Source organism: Synchiropus splendidus, chromosome 13, assembly GCF_027744825.2.
Source record: "Synchiropus splendidus isolate RoL2022-P1 chromosome 13, RoL_Sspl_1.0, whole genome shotgun sequence".
In the NCBI taxonomy this organism is placed as follows: Eukaryota; Metazoa; Chordata; class Actinopteri; order Syngnathiformes; family Callionymidae; genus Synchiropus; species Synchiropus splendidus.
The window spans coordinates 1,436,476-1,452,211 of NC_071346.1; the positions used below are offsets into that span (position 1 = coordinate 1,436,476).

At 44.1% G+C, this 15,736-nt stretch overlaps 2 protein-coding genes across 2 annotated transcripts in view; both read left to right on the top strand.

The window, feature by feature from the left end:
* Positions 1–2,235: 2,235 nt before the first annotated feature.
* atp6v0b (ATPase H+ transporting V0 subunit b) lies at positions 2,236–6,111 on the top strand. Its single transcript, XM_053883239.1, has 8 exons — positions 2,236–2,490; positions 3,516–3,564; positions 4,037–4,120; positions 4,435–4,512; positions 4,625–4,694; positions 4,769–4,820; positions 4,955–5,145; positions 5,223–6,111. The coding sequence occupies exons 1-8, from the start codon at positions 2,406–2,408 to the stop codon at positions 5,247–5,249; spliced, it is 636 nt and encodes a 211-aa protein (XP_053739214.1). The 5' UTR covers positions 2,236–2,405; the 3' UTR covers positions 5,250–6,111.
* A 552-nt stretch (positions 6,112–6,663) lies between these two features.
* Positions 6,664–15,736, top strand: part of b4galt2 (UDP-Gal:betaGlcNAc beta 1,4- galactosyltransferase, polypeptide 2) — a 78,227-nt gene continuing 69,154 nt past the window's right edge. Inside the window, exon 1 of the mRNA XM_053884362.1 lies at positions 6,664–7,061. The gene's annotated coding sequence lies outside the window, so the exon portion shown is untranslated. The remainder of the gene's footprint in view (positions 7,062–15,736) is intronic.

Here is a 15,736-nt window from a genome sequence, read left to right on the forward strand (position 1 = left end):
GCGGCAGAGCATGGCGGTGAATGTGGCGCCTTCCATAACACACACACACACTTGCTGTTTGACCTCTGAGCCCTGTTTTTCTGCAGTAAAGTGGCGACTGATGGAGCAGCGCGGAGGGTACACGTGTTTGTGACTGCATGGTACAATGCACAAAAACAAAGACCTTGGAGCGAAATGTGACAGGAAAGAGTCTCAGTCAATTAGATCAATAAAGAGCCACGTCAACAGATGAATGCATTAATGCTAAACTAAAGCCTCGATGGCGACTTCTTTTTTCTTCATTTTTTACCCTTTCTTCTGGCGTCATTCTTATAATTTTATAACTTTAAGAACAACTCAACTCACACACTTTGTGAGGGACTCACCTGCCTGAAGCGATTCCCTTGATCTTCCTCTCAGGCGGTGGCCTCTCAGACAAGGGGAAACTTTGAATTATTAAATCTCAATACAAGCCGCATGGATGGCAACAAGCTGAATGTTAATCCACAGCAAGATCAATTTTTCATCTCAAGTGCCTGCCAGAAACCGGAGGGTTGGAGAAGAGTTTCAGGGAAAATGAACCACTTTAATCGGTGGTTCTCGTGCGGTGAGTGTAATTACTAACATGATCCAGATGCAGAATCCTCTCTCATTTGCTTTTTGGTGTTGCTGAATATTAAATACATGGTTACGGAAAAGTGTCTTGCATTCAAACGTTTGTTAGTGCTCTGTTTGTTAACAGAATAACTCCAGAATACGTGAGTACAGTTTAATAAATAAAATGATATATATACTTTCAGCTTCAAGTAAAGAACTATTGGTGGCAAATCTCCTGCAGTAAGTATCTTCATTCGTTTGCTCCCATGACTTTGCCTTTAATCGTGTTTTGACAATATTGATCGCAGCTGCTGGATCCTTCATTTCCCTGGCAGAATCTCAGGGTGCAGCGGTGTTGTTGAGATGAAGGAGCTGATGAGCCGAAAGCGTGCTCCATCTCCTGATGCTGTGAAGTCAGTGACATTTTAGATTTATTTCCGCCTTTAACTGCAGCAGAAAGTAGAACTGATATCGTGCGCTTCTCAATTGCGTCTCTTACTGCAGTGCCAGAGAGGGATGTGCGCAGGATCCCCGAGGCAGGCGATGGCAATCTAAATAAGAACGGCTGGGGCAAAGATAAGCGAAGGGATAAGTGGAGAATGGCAGGCCGATATGGAAAATAGCAAGTGCCATGGGAAATCAGAGTAATGTCAGAGATATGACTACTGGAAATATGCGGTCAAACCTCTGTAGTTATTATGGAACTTGTTTGAGTGACATCCTTTAAGGTTATTTTTGAGGTATTTAAGGGGTTGGCTTGCAGAAAATGATTCCTGTATTCTGTTCAGTCCTCACCCCAACAAATGTGGTTCCAGAAAAGTCTAATATTTCATTGATCTGTCTCTGTTATCAAAAAAAGCAAGTGCACACAGTCACCTAAAACAAGGCCACTGTGTCTCTGAAGTTCTCCTGTGACCAGTGAGCAAAAGTTCAATCTTCCTCCGGCGCCATCAAGGGAACTGAGCTCGAGACATGGTAATGTATCACCTCAAGTGTGAGCCAGTGAGTATGGCTGGATAAGAACTGACCCAGATGTCACCAAGGAAGGTGGCGCTGGGGGCGTTTGATAGCGGTGTGCCTCTGTCCGCTCTTTCTTCAGCATGGAGTCTCGGAAGGGAAACTACAAGATGATGATGGTGAATTTATTTGTGTCCCATAATTTAAAGGTTATTGTTTATCATTATGGCTCCACAAATAGGCGGGATTTGGATAGTCCCACAATGTTTTATTAGAAATGGATACAGCTAATCAAATCCAGTTATTACCCAAAGCAAACAACGCCATGTGTTGTCGGTTTTAATGTCTGGAGGTTCGAGTACATGATGCTGGTGAGTCGTGATGTGTGCACATGGGCGACAGTGGCCTCTGGTGGCCACTCTGGACACTGGACAGCACTCACTGCAGAGGAGAGCGCAGCCGTTTAGGTCGCGTTCCATTTCTATTACTATAAAGACTACTATGTGCCTGTTTTTGTAAATCTTTCATAGAATTTTTGGCAAATGCTTTTGTAAAGTTTTCAATAGATTAATAATAATGATCTAGAAAAAAACTGATGTTTATAAATCATCCTGACATAAAAGACTTGAGCATAAACATGAAAACAGAGAGAGTTGGAACGCAGCCTCTGGACGGTCGGTCACATGCTAGTCAAAGCTGGATCAGCTGACTCTCCGCTGCTTCTCCTTTTGATGCTGTTCCGGGCTTCCGCCTCGTCCCACCGACCGTCCCTGCACCATTCATAGTATTATTGCTCTTATTCACCTCCTCTGGCCCCGAGTTAGACACCTTGGCGTCCAGTACCTGCGGTGCAGCCGGAGACCACCGAATCGATGCTGCTGGAGTGGATGATGAACGGACACGCCATCCTGTACACGGGGGTCACTTTGGCCTTCTGGAGCACCATATTAATCGTCGGTAGGACTGAATTAAATGTTGAATATTCCGCAGTCTTTACTGCGGATTTGGTTGTTTATTCTTATGACCCCCTCGAAACCGTTGTATCGAATGCCGTGGCAGCTCATGACGTTAACTTAGATGCTACATGTCGTTTGCTACAACCCTTTCTTGCTTTTAAATTGTAATGTTACACTTCCTAGTGTAAGCTCTTAACGTGCAATTTCGCTACTAACTACACCATTTTTCCAATTCTTCTAATGTATCCTTCAGACGAGTCCTCCGTTTGCTGTGCTGTTAGCATACTGCTAGCACTAATGTCGCTCAATGACTTCGTTTACATGAGAAACTGCCAATAAATCCCCGACTCACAACTCTATTCTATTTAGCAACAGGCAACTTCATTTAACGAGACTTTGTTTTTCTGTCCGTTTTTTGCCACAGCTTCTAATGATGAATTTCGTAAAGGCCAAGCTAACGCTAGCAAGTTAGCCGCTAGCGTGTTTCGTTTTGAAGCTGTCAAAATGACAAAATGCTCATTATAAACAGAAATGAAACCTCAGGTCTCCGAGCTTTTACTCGCAAGCGCTTGCCGCCTGTAAATGAATACAAAGCTGTGTATCAGTTACGGTTCGCATTTAAACCACTACAATCATCAGGCGTCTCATTGAAACGTTACTTTTCATTACGATATAAAAGTCACCGGGTTTTGTGTTTTTTTTTTCTCGCGCCACATGGTGAATACTGCATGATGAAGTGAAAGATAATATTGCTACTCGAACAGAATGAACCTAGAACAAGTCTTCTCTGCTGTCAAACAGTGAAGACTCAGGCTTGGAACAGGAACCACAGCAAGTCTCATATGACTGTGACTTATGGCACTGAAGCTGGAACCAACAAAATTAAGTGCATCTTAGTCTGACGGCTGAAATAAGGAACTAGTTATTTCCATGGGAAGCACCATTTTACACGCTGGACGAGCCCCACTTCCATCTGTCAACGTTCAAACCAGTCTGATGATTCAATTCATATTTTTGTTTTTCCAGGTATTTGCTACACCATATTTGACCTGGGCTTCCGGTTTGACGTGGGATGGTGAGCACTTTTTCTGTCCACTTCAGTGATTCTGTCCTGCAATAAAAGCAAAACAATATCTTGCTCTCGGCTATAAAATTTTAGTGTCTGGTTCAGTTGGACCTCAGAGGCAAGTATTTCTTGACCTTGTCTCTGGGTTAGACTATAGCAGAGCTGTGGATTTTGGCAGAAACATTTCATTTTGTTCGCTGATGGTTACCAAATTGAGTTGATCTGATAGCTGACAGGAAGCTGCTGAGCCATAAAAATGGATTCAGTTTAAAAAAAGTAAAGGAGGAGTACATGTAAAAACATTCCAACAGTAGCAGAAGATAAAAAAAACTGCATGACTGGATGAAGGTTCTTGGTAGAACAGGACTGGAAGCTTTTCCACTGTACTCAGTCTGTTTGTTTATGGCATTCCACTAAAGCAAATAAACTGTGTGAGCGACTCAAGCACCAATGTCCTTCTTGCTCTTGTTTTTGCCATCAGGTTCCTCACAGAAACGTCTCCCTACATGTGGGCCAACCTGGGCATCGGCCTGGCCATCTCTTTGTCTGTGGTGGGAGCCGCCTGGTGAGTTGATCCATCATGTTGTGCTTTCTTTTTAATCACTCTCATTCTAACACCGTTAAAACGTATGTCTGAAAAGAGGCAAGTAAAGCCGTCCTTACTTGGAAGGGGACTGCCGCTGCAAGGCAAACATTGGGAACAGGATGGATTAACTTTTGTTTGGCTGATCACAGAGCTTGTTGAAGCCGCTTACTCTGTGAGTGATGATGGGCCTGTAGATGGCTGCAGTCAGTTTGGGGTCATGAAGTGCTGATGGTTTCGGTTTCTGCTACAGACTCCGGCCTTTGCTCCTCTGTAAGTTGTGCGTTTCTTTCCAGGGGCATCTACATCACCGGCTCCAGCATCATTGGTGGGGGTGTGAAGGCCCCTCGAATTAAGACGAAGAATCTGGTTAGGTGAGGACACAGCTCTGGTTCTCAATGACAAGCCTGAGCCAGTTTTGGTTGGCGTGCAGCTGTGCGTTGTGTTATTTCATGAGTGAAATCACAGAAACTTGTGACTTTTCAGCATCATCTTCTGCGAAGCTGTCGCCATCTATGGAATCATCATGGCTATTGTCATCAGCAACATGGCCGAGGTGACCTAGAAACGTGCAAGTGAGCGTGTGCAGAAGAAAGCACTGTCCTTATAATGGTCTCTTTCTGTTGCTAGTCCTTCAGCGGAACGACCCCGGAGACTATTGGGGTGCGGAACTATCAAGCTGGTAAGAAAACAGTTCTGTTGAAACTTTAGTGGGTTTTGCGTTTTAACTTAAGCTTCTACTTGCGTTATTCATTTTGTAATTTTTGTTTGTATGAAGACTCGGCCTGAACTGTTCCTCTCCTCTCCTCTTCTCAGGGTACTCCATGTTTGGAGCAGGACTCACCGTCGGCTTCTCCAATCTCTTCTGCGGCATCTGCGTGGGCATCGTGGGCAGCGGTGCGGCCCTGGCCGACGCCCAGAACCCCAGCTTGTTTGTTAAGATCCTCATCGTGGAAATCTTTGCGAGCGCCATCGGCCTGTTCGGCGTGATCGTGGCCATTCTGCAGGTAATGAACACAAGCCTCTTATGCATGCATGCCTGTTGTTATCCAATGCTTGCTAACGTGTGTGTCTTTCTTCACAGACGTCGAAGGTAAAGATGGGCGATTAAAGCTGCTTCTCTAAATGAAATGACACCGCTGGAAAAACAGATGAATTATTGTGTAAATACATGGTAAATTATTTAAATGTCTGTACGCTGGGTCTGGTTCAGTCGTTCGCACAAGTGTGGCTCTGAACTGCACCTCTGTTCTCAGCACTGTGCCGACGACGAGAGTATTTCAAAACCCTGTGTGTGTGCTGGACATGTGGTCTTTTTTCTCTCTGTGAAGCATGCGTGTGATCATGTGTCACGTCTGTCCCTTTTTTGTTACTCTTCTCTGATGTGTTTGTGATTCTCGAACCCACAAGAGCCCAAATACACTACTTAGCAGATAAGTTTAAAGAGTTTAAATTGGAACTTCACTCATACATTTGTCATCATTTAACAGGTTTGTGCTCAATCTTTTGAAATTTGACTGTTTACATGACATAATCAATGTGATATTCTGTGTATAAAATATCAGTTCTACTTTGTTTTTTGTTTGTGTTCATGTTAAAATATTTTTTAATCACTTAAACATTCCCTAAAATTATTTGTATTTGGGCCTTCGAAGTTGAACTTCTGATTTAATGCAGCCGTCATTTGTCTCATTCTGTTGGAACAGAAACACATTTTCAAATCTCTAGGAATATCGTACTCGCCAGAATACTGTTTCTGTTCACCTCCATTCTGGCTATTCTGTGTGAAGTCAAGGAAACTGGTTTATGTGTGTCGGGTGGACCAGAAGTCGACCAACTATAGTGGTTAAAGTTATCACATTTTCAGTGACTGTAGTTGGTGCCGTGTGTGTTGACGTAGTGGTGGTCAGAACAAATGGATTCTCTGGCTTCATGTGTGTGATGTAAAAAGAATAAAATCATCATCAAACACATTTCAACTGCAATTGTTTTTGCTCGGTTTGCTTCTGTTTTCTATCCACTACCCCCGCCTCTAGGACTTCTCCATTATGACCACCAGATGGCGCAAAGAAACAACTCATTTTCTGGTTCTACTTTCATATCAGCGCAACATTTTTCAGATTAACAGCTTTTTTCTTAAATAAAACGAGCAAACATGTTTTCTAAAAACCGCTTAAGACACAAACCTAATGGACACACAATAAAAATGCGCATACAAAAAGGAGTGTATTCGTTATAATTCTTATTAGTCGTTGGAGCAAGTGAACGAATCATGGAAATGGACGCGTAACTCCCGCTCATCCATTCACCTTCGAGGTCGAAGGTCATAGGTTCTTTGCCGCGCCTCTCCCAGATGATCACCTGCCTGGAAACAATACACGTCAGTTACAATAAGGCTGTATATGCAGTAGGTTTGATCTAAAGCTAAAAAAAAGGCAGATTACATTCCCCACTGGACTTAAGTGAAATATTCAGAATGGTGATTTATTATTCAGTGACGTCGCTAGAAGGAAGAGAGTGAAAGCGAGAGAAAGGGAAGGAGAGGTGGGTCTCCCCGGCTTCCGTAGGCAGCAGGACTGGAGGGACCTGCTCTCTCCGCCACAGCATCCTTTCTTTCCGCTCTCCTCTTCTCCAAAACACGTCGGGATGAGGAGAAAACCTCAACATATCTCTCTTCTGCTGGCTCTCCCTCCGCTACAGCATCATGGCGAGGAGCGTTAGCCGCATATCCGGCGTTAGCTAAACAATTAGAAATACATATTCGATGCAAATGAAACAGAATAGCCTGGAACCTGGAGGATTTCCGAGCAACGCTTTCTGGACTAATATCCCGGATATGTTTGCACTTTTTTCCTGCACATTTCGACGCGAATTAAAGCCGGGACTCCAGAGAAGATGCTAGATGAAGCTTGTCAACATCAAGGTAGGGGCTTGTTTCACTCACGAAAACGCGCTTTTGTTTTGTGTAGAAATAGCCTTTAAACGTGTCTTTGTAGCGGCATTTGAAAGTACTTTGCGTTGTTACTGGCTTAGAAGTGAGGCGGACTCCTGCTGTCCATCTTTTGTTGTGATTCCTGGAGCAGCAGCAGCAGCATCTGTCCCCGCGCCATGCTAGGAGGCTGGCTGCTCCTGCACTACAACATCGCTCCACTTCTCCTCCATGACGCTGGAAGCTGGAGACGTTCCCTCCACTGTTTGACTATTGTGTGTAATGGTGCTGGAGGATGGACGTTGAGGAGAACGAGGCAGTAGAGGGGGAGGAGGAGCCGGCGTCCTCATCGTGACGCTTAACCTGAGCAGGCAGATCCATAGAAGCTCTGCCCTCAGATCGTAATCCAACCTGACATCCCGCTCGTTTGTGACACACAATCTCTTCAGTGCTGCTTCTGAGGAAGGGTCTGGAGCTGCATGACCTCCTCCAAGTTGTCCAGAATTATAGTCACACCACCTCGCTTCTTGGCTTCGATCAGTGTCCTTGCTTAGTGAGAGGTGAGCAAACACATTCTGTGCTTTAACTGATCTGTTCATCTCATACAGAAACAAATCTTCCCTCCGAGTCACGCGCCAAGCCCGAGGCTCTGGGGCCAAATCCAGCCCGCTGAGTCATTTCATTGGGCCTGACAGAAAAGAGAAAACCCAAAAAGTTCAGGGATGGACATTATAGAGGTTTACAGTGACCTAAAAACAAAGGAACAATGCAGAAGGAGGAGAATTCCATGAAAGGTGGTGGATATTTGTGCATCGAGGAGACTATTGTAGGACAGAATATACAAAAATATGTTTGCTGAAGTCTGCACCGCCCTGTAGTGTCATAGTCGAGACCAAGTTGAGACAAAGAGCCAGGAGGGCAAGGCCAAGTTTGTTAGTCACGATGGTGGTAAATAGGTTGTCGTGCTTCTGATGACTACTTCCTCGAGACGTGCTTCGTCGTGGGTCACAAGCCAGCTATTTTGCACAGAGCGCCGCCAGCTGAGGAGAAAAAGAGGACATCGCCTGAGGCGCAGAGGTGCGAGGCTGCACAGCAGGGGGCGAAACGGACTCATGCCACCCGGGACAGAACCCGCAGTGTGAAAAGCCCCATAGACTCATTTATTTCCGACTGCAAAAGACAGTAGTCATTTTTGTAAGTAAACCAAAGAAATCCTTTCAGTGGAACAAACTAAGTCGCTAAGTCGTGGGCAGGTGTTGGCGGCAATGGTCGTATAGTACTATGGTTTCTGAGTGCGTGTTAAACATGGCTGTCAAGTGGGATATATTTCAGAGAGAAAAGAAGCTCTTCCTAGTGGAAAATCCAGGGGAAAACAGAATCAATGAGCTCCGCACATTTGGGATTGATGACTCTTCTTCGAGTCAATTCAATCCTGTGCCGGTAATCCAGTTGTGTTTCAGCCTCTAATCTCAGTAGCAGGGTTCACTCATGTGCAGTGGTATCGGCGGAGCATCAGCTGTAAAAACACGTGTAATCGCTGAATGGAGCTCTCGGCTATCAGATAGTCAAAAGGTGCTTATTCCATCGAGCTTTTAAATTTCTGCGCTGACCTCTGTAGACGGTTCTGAGCCGAAAGGTCAGAGTCCTGAAAATAACTCATGAAAATCTGATTCATCTTTGTGATGGGTGATATTATCTCTTCCCCGCGGCTGTTTCCTGATGTAATGGCGACGACTCGGCCTGATGCTGAGGGCTTCTATAAACTGAATGAATTAAAATAGTTTTAATCCACTTATTTTCAAGATTCTGGTTCAGGCAGGTGGCGTCAAGCAAGTGCAGACTATCAGGTGATGGGCCGCTCGAGTTACAGCACTTCTGTAGTTAAATTAGATGCATGCTACATTTTACATTTTCAATGATATCCACTGGATTATTAAGAACCCATTCTGCTTCTGAAGCTTCCAGTGAAGGAGATGAATCCGCCCTTTGTCTACGCCTTTATGAACTGATGAGGGAAACGGATGACGCGTTCCACTCATGATGGCCTTGCCACCCACCTCTCACTTGATGTTTTCAATCCAGCGCCTCAGTCATAATTCATCTTCTTGGCTCCATGATTTTACTTAAGTTTCAAAGTAAGACTCTGAAGAGATTAGCGGGAGGAGCTCTGGCGGAGGGGGGTTGTGAGTCCTTAAATAATCCGTTTGCGTTGATACAGGTTTGCGGTATCTCACGTTAGTGAGCTGGCTCTGTAATTTTGCTGGATATTCGGGGTGAAAAAAGGTGATTTACAGCCGAGCTCAGAATGATGTCGTGTGTGTCCCAGCTTGGCAGCAACTAAACACTGTGATGACACCATAGCTGGACAAGGTGTAGCTCAGTTTGAAACATCGTGTCTCGGAGAGTCTGCCCTCTGCAGTGACTTTGGCCGTCGCGCCTCATGTTTGTCTCGTCCCCCCCAAAACAACCAGCAGTCAGCTCATTTGGTTCCAGCGTGTTTGCTCAGCTGCATGTTGACTACCAGGCTGCACTAAATGCCCCTGCTGATATGAACTTCAGCACTCTTGAGGGTGGCAAACATGTTTACATTGTCTCTCGTCGTCACGAGATGTTGTCGTCATGGGAACCGCTCGACCTGCTACCTGCGTGTCTGTTCTCCCGCTGCTGCCCACTGAGGGACTAATAAAGGATATCTGATCCCATCAGGTCATCGCTTTCATTCCGGCTTTATCAGCCAAACGATTTTCACCACCTGCCTGTTAATACAGTCCAGCTTCTCTGTAAGACTTTTTGGGCCGACCCTGTAGCACCCTGTAGTCCAACTAGCCATCGATTGCTCGGCCAGAAAAAGACGTCCGCTCTCAGAAAGTGTCTTTAAAACCTTGCACAAAGTCCTGGACCGTCTCCGTCTACCCAGAATCCTCCTCCATGGGAAGTGCTTAATTCATTTCTGTGCTCTGATGCCAAATGAGCAGCTGGATGAGAGCGGGAGGGCCACGAATCACACAAAGTCATGTCTTTCCTTTCCCTTCGCATCTGTGGGTCGGAACCGCAGACAGTGAATTTGCATAAGTGTGTCATGAGGAGGGAGGGGAGGAGGGTTTCACGGTTAGGCAAGGCACTGTTGCGCCTGCCAAGGACGGTGTTTTCGCCAGCCTTTCTCTGACTGTGCGTCTGTTGGCAAATTCAATTGAAAAGTTGCTGATAGGGGGTTCTGGAGAGTTGCATCACCAGGACAAGTTGTTGCTGCAGCTAGGGTCTGGGTCTGAATCATTTTTCGCGTGGTTGATTCCATCAATAAGAACCATTAGGTTAAAAGATGATCCTGGTGTCAAGGAGTCTCAAGCCCAACGTGCAGTCCAGTCCCTCAAACCCCCAAATGGTGTGGTTAGGTCACCATTGTTCGAGCTGCTCGAGACGATGGCTGAAGGCTTGCTGGAGCTCAAATGCTCCACTGCGTTGGTGTCCCCAGGACGCTGCAACTAGCCATCTTATTGGGGGCCAACAACCTATCAAGACTGAGCTTTGGATGTCGGCTGTAGTGTGTTGTCAATTCCAACTGTGCCTTGATCTGACTGAGGAGCAGAGAGGTAATGTGATGTCTTCTTCCTTCAACCGTCCAGACCCCTTCAGATCACAGACAGCTGAGAGGCAATTTAATATCCGCATGGGCAGATCTGAGTGGAAGCGGGTTGAGCACGGCAGAGTTTTGTTGTGACTCCACTGTTCTCCGGCTTCTCTGCCTCGCCACTCACTTCTTTTTCATCTTTGCTCTTTTCCCTGTTCAGTTCTGTTTTTAGATTTTTGCCTTTGTAGCTGCACTAAAGCACGACTTCAGATGTGCTGGCATAGATTGGAAACTGAACCCATGAACATAATGGGATTTGAATAAGAAATTCAAGTGTGAATTTATTTTTGGTTTTGGTTTTCCCACCAGCTCTGAGTCTTGTCATTAGTTATATTTAATAACAAAGCTGTGTCTGTCGGGGCTGCTGTGTGGGTGGAGGTGTGGTTGTAGATCTGAAGAGCTGCTGAAGGTAAAGAAGAGTATGTTTCAGCTGTAAAAGTATTGAAATCAAAATATTAACCGGCATCTCTAAGTGTATATGTTTGATCGTCCAAAGTGGCGCGGTATGTGGTGCTGTTTGATTCAAATATGAGTTGTCTCAACACTGTGATTCCGCTTGGCTGATGGGCTAGTAGTTTTTGTGGCAGGGTCTCTGAGGATCTGCCTCAGTTGGATTAGTAGAGATCAGATCAAAACATCATCAAAACATGCTGGGAGGAAAGTAAATAGCAATGAAAACAGAATAGTAGGGATAATCATGACAATTGTTTTGGCCATAATGTTGCATTAAATATGTAAAAAAAACACAGGGGAATCGATGACAATAGATGGAGGAGGCAGACCTGCTCCGATGAATCCCTGACTCTTTGAAAAAGTTCTTTAAATAGCTGTTAATAGTTTAACCCGGTGAAGTCAGTTCAGGGTTTCTTAATGTAGCCGTCAGTGCAGTGAAGCTATGAAAACCATGGTTTACATGTGTTTAAAATGAATAGTTGTTAAAATGTCACTGACCCAGGTTACAGATTCTGATCTAACGGACCCTTCCTGTTCAAGTGAAATGGAGGACCGGTACGGCCTGTGTACACAAAGGTCCATTCTTCATTTTATCATGCGTACTTTAGCTGAAAGCATTCTTTGAGAGGTCCACGACAGCCTTTCCAAAATAAGATTTAATTTTTGATTCGCTAGATGGTGGTATATTGGCTGCTCCAAGTCCTGGCGCAATTCCAACACTTACTGTCCCACAGAGATCAAGAGTTGCATTCAAGCATGGCTCGTAAAAGTACCTCCAAATCCACCTGAAGTTACTTCAGTCTTCGCTGTCCCACAAATCCTGCTTCCTCCCAACCAAATACACCACTGTACTGACATCCAGCCTTCCATTTTTCTGTCTTCAAAGCTCACATTTAAAATGAAAAGTGCTGATATCCAGTATGAAGAGAAAATGGAAGTTTTCGTGATGTAACTTTAGAATTTCAGCACGAACGGCCCCTCTACTGTACAAGCCTGCTGATCTATAATTCAACTGTACCACTGTGCTCTGGATCCTTTCCGGGAGTCGCCCTCAGCATGATGAGCTGAAGCCCAGAGAAAGCTCCGAGGCTCCATACGATCAAGTGTAGCATGGCTAATGTATTTTTGATAAGACTCACTGGCCTGGCTGTCGGTTATAACTCGAGGGGCCCACAGCTCAAGAGGCAAGCGGGTGGAGAGGAGATGAGGAGAGGTGTTGTGATCTCCATCCAACTTTAATCTGCAGACTTCAATTTGACTAGTCACTTCATACTAACCGTATTATAATGTGTTTTTATTTCAGTCCCATCCTTCCATTGACGTACAGTATATACTGTGTGTCAGGCCATGGGCAACATTATGTCATGTATGAAAACGAGTAGAGAGAAGAACACTTCTTAAGCTCTAGCTCTTTTTTTTCGCAGACAGCAGCGGCTTCTCCGATTCGTCCTGTTTTACTGTTCTGTCAGTGAACCTGCTGTAGTCTTTGCTTTTTTGAGCCACTTTTGTTTCATCCATTGTCCCAGTCCGTTAATTCATTAATGGGTGTTTAAATGCCCATTTCATTGGTGCGTACCGTAGCTCTGTTTTTCATGAGCCAGACTGTCAATGACGTGAGATGATGTTACAGATTATCTTTCAGTGGTGGGGGTCAAAAACTATGAACAAAACCACCAAAAATAGAATGGTAGCCTGAAGGCTAATCTGCTAACATCTGCTAGAAACCCACAAATGCTTGAAAATATGAGTGTGTTTCTAGTGTGTGGCTGATGAAGCATCGCTGCAGGGAAACGTTGACCTTCTGCTGTCTTTCCTTTCAGCCAGATTTGTAAGTCTATCAAGGCTGCTGTCTGGCTTTTGATTTGTTTGATTTGCTCATGAATTATTTACATTGATATATTGTGCAGTCCATTATTGTTTTCTCTGCAATGACTGATACTTCTTCCTCATAATGCCCCAACAGTTGAAGCATCTAATCTTTCTCTTGATTCCATCGCCCAACATTGATTCCACCAAGAAGCGTTTTGTTGTATTGTGTTGTTGTGTTGTATTGCTAGTAGCTGGTGTGACTGGGGAGGATGTGCAACCCCTGATGGGAGGTTCCCCAAAACTACAGAGAAGTGTGTGGGATGAACGGTACAAATGATATGAATGTGGACTCACTCTCAGACAAATATTGAACTGTGAATAAATACCGAAGCGCTCACTGTGTTGTGAGGCAGTTGGAATCCAAACTGCATTTGAATCAAGAGTTTCCACAATGCGCTGTGGTTCGCTGGCACCACGTGCAGGCAAGGGATGGACAAGGGGGCTCTTCCAATGTTAACAGTTCAGTCTGACGTTTTAGCTTCTCAAATTGTGTCACAAACGTCTGCAGTAGCCACCACATCTAAGCATTTCATTTTCATTTGCTTCTGTGTATTGAGTATTGTGTGATCGTTTCCTGGCACTGGAGTCGTCATTTTCATAACATGATTAGAGACTTGTCCCTTGTTTTGGAACCATTTTTTCTTGTGTGTCGTGGTGTTGACAAAGGGATTTAGTTTGTACCATGACATTAGTTTGAGGCCATACCACACTGCCAAAGGGTCAGGTGTGTGTAGGGTAGGGTATCTTCTTGCTACCGATGGTGTTGCACTACAAAACCAATGGACAAGTTCCATATAGTGAGACAGAGAAAGATCCTGAAGTAGCTACGCAAAGAAATCCTCGCCCCAAAAAAAGCTGGTTTGTCCTTAAATTGAGTGGCATAACCAACACAAAACTACAGTCAAGTAGCAATACAAGCTGTCAGTAGAGCATTTGGAAGGTTTTCACTCACACAATAGTCTGTGTTTCAGACAGACGACAGACCCCACGCCCCATTTCCAGCTGACCTTGGTGAAACTTTTGCCCACAAGCTCTTGTCAAAGCATCATTTATTCCCTTCCACAATACACGACCATTGTGTCATATTTGTCCAGCACTCAGCCTCCGCAGAATAGTCAACAATGGTCAACTTTGACACTACCTTGCTTGCTTTTTCTGAGATGCTGTCTTTAACGTCCCTAAATTAACGTATAAATTAAATCAACGTGAATAAATGAAGGAAATTGAATTAGCCAACAATCATTCCAAGCTTTGATTATAAATAATTCAGAGTTCCAAAAACACCTAAAGGTGTTGAGAGACAAAGCAATTTCTATCGGCTTTAAAATCCCTCGTGCAAAAACAAGACATTCTGTCGAGGCGGGGATTTCCACCCTCCCTCATCCTTGTTAATATGCATTCTGCTGTTTGTGTTTGTGTTGCTGCCTATGTGATGGATGTGAAGCCTGGCTGCATCCTTGAATATTGGACGAGCTGCTTGGTTAGAATAAGAGGTGTAGTGTAACCGCACCAGAAAAAGCAATTTACTGATAATAACAGTCAAATCGGAGGTAAAGAATTTTGTTCGAACGGAGGAGCCAAACATCTCTCTGTGCAGCACTTCTGATTGAAACTATTGAGGGCTTGTTTGTGCTGCTCTAGAAATGGAACCACTCATGCAATTTTGAGGAAATTAAAATGTTAATAGAAGCAGATAAGTACTTGGCTTTGTGACACTGTTTGTATTTTATGTAACAAGGCGGGTGAGTTATTATTCTCTAAGGACCACGCTGTATCTGGGTGCAGTGTGGAAGATGTGATATAAAGAGAGTTGAGCATAAACTTGTTTCAAAGAGAGACGGATTAAATTGCATGCAGTGTTATGCACTTACATTTTATGAGAATGTTCGTGCATTTAAAACACTTTTCATGAACCAAGACCAGGCCAAAATATTTTATTTCTGAAGTGTTAAAGTAAGAAGAGAAATAAGTGGAGGTAACTCTGATTCTATGAGGTTTATTGGTTTATCCCTTATGAGGCGTCGCCTCTGCCCTGAAAGATCTTTTATATACTCTCCGACCAACATTACTAAAGACTGTATCTGCAGGTAGCTAGATAGCTTGGTACGTCTTATCCAACCAAAAATATACAACTGTTTATCAGTATATTGTATAGCAGTGACACTGCAATCTGTTTTCATTGTTTTCGGGAATTCTGGGAAAGACAGAGAAACTATGGAAGGCGAAGGAAGTAAGATCATTTATCACCATAAAATATTCATCGATACAACACTTGAAACAATACATCACCCTGAACAATGTCCTCTTTAGTAGCTGTTTATTACTTAACAAAGGGTAAATACATAATTTCTCAGATTAAAAGCCTGTAATTGTATCCGAACAGATTATTTATTCATATCATGGTGTAGAGAAGGATAAATCATTCTGTGGAGGAAAGGAAGGGCCTCAGTAATGAGTCTATTGTGTTGCTGTTTTCCTGCTTTAACTTGTGGCCTTGTGAGGTGTCAGGTGATGTTTAGATGTGTTGGCAAACATGGAGCTCATGTCGGCCCCTACAGCAAATGTTTGGCCTTCACTTGGTCAATTATGTAAACTAAGAAATGACCAGGCTGCTCGGCCATCTGTCTGTCAATTAAAGTTTTAACAAACAGCTGCTTCAGGCTCCCTGCTGCACGTGGAGTTTTGTCCATTTAATTAGGAATGAAGGAAGAACATGAAT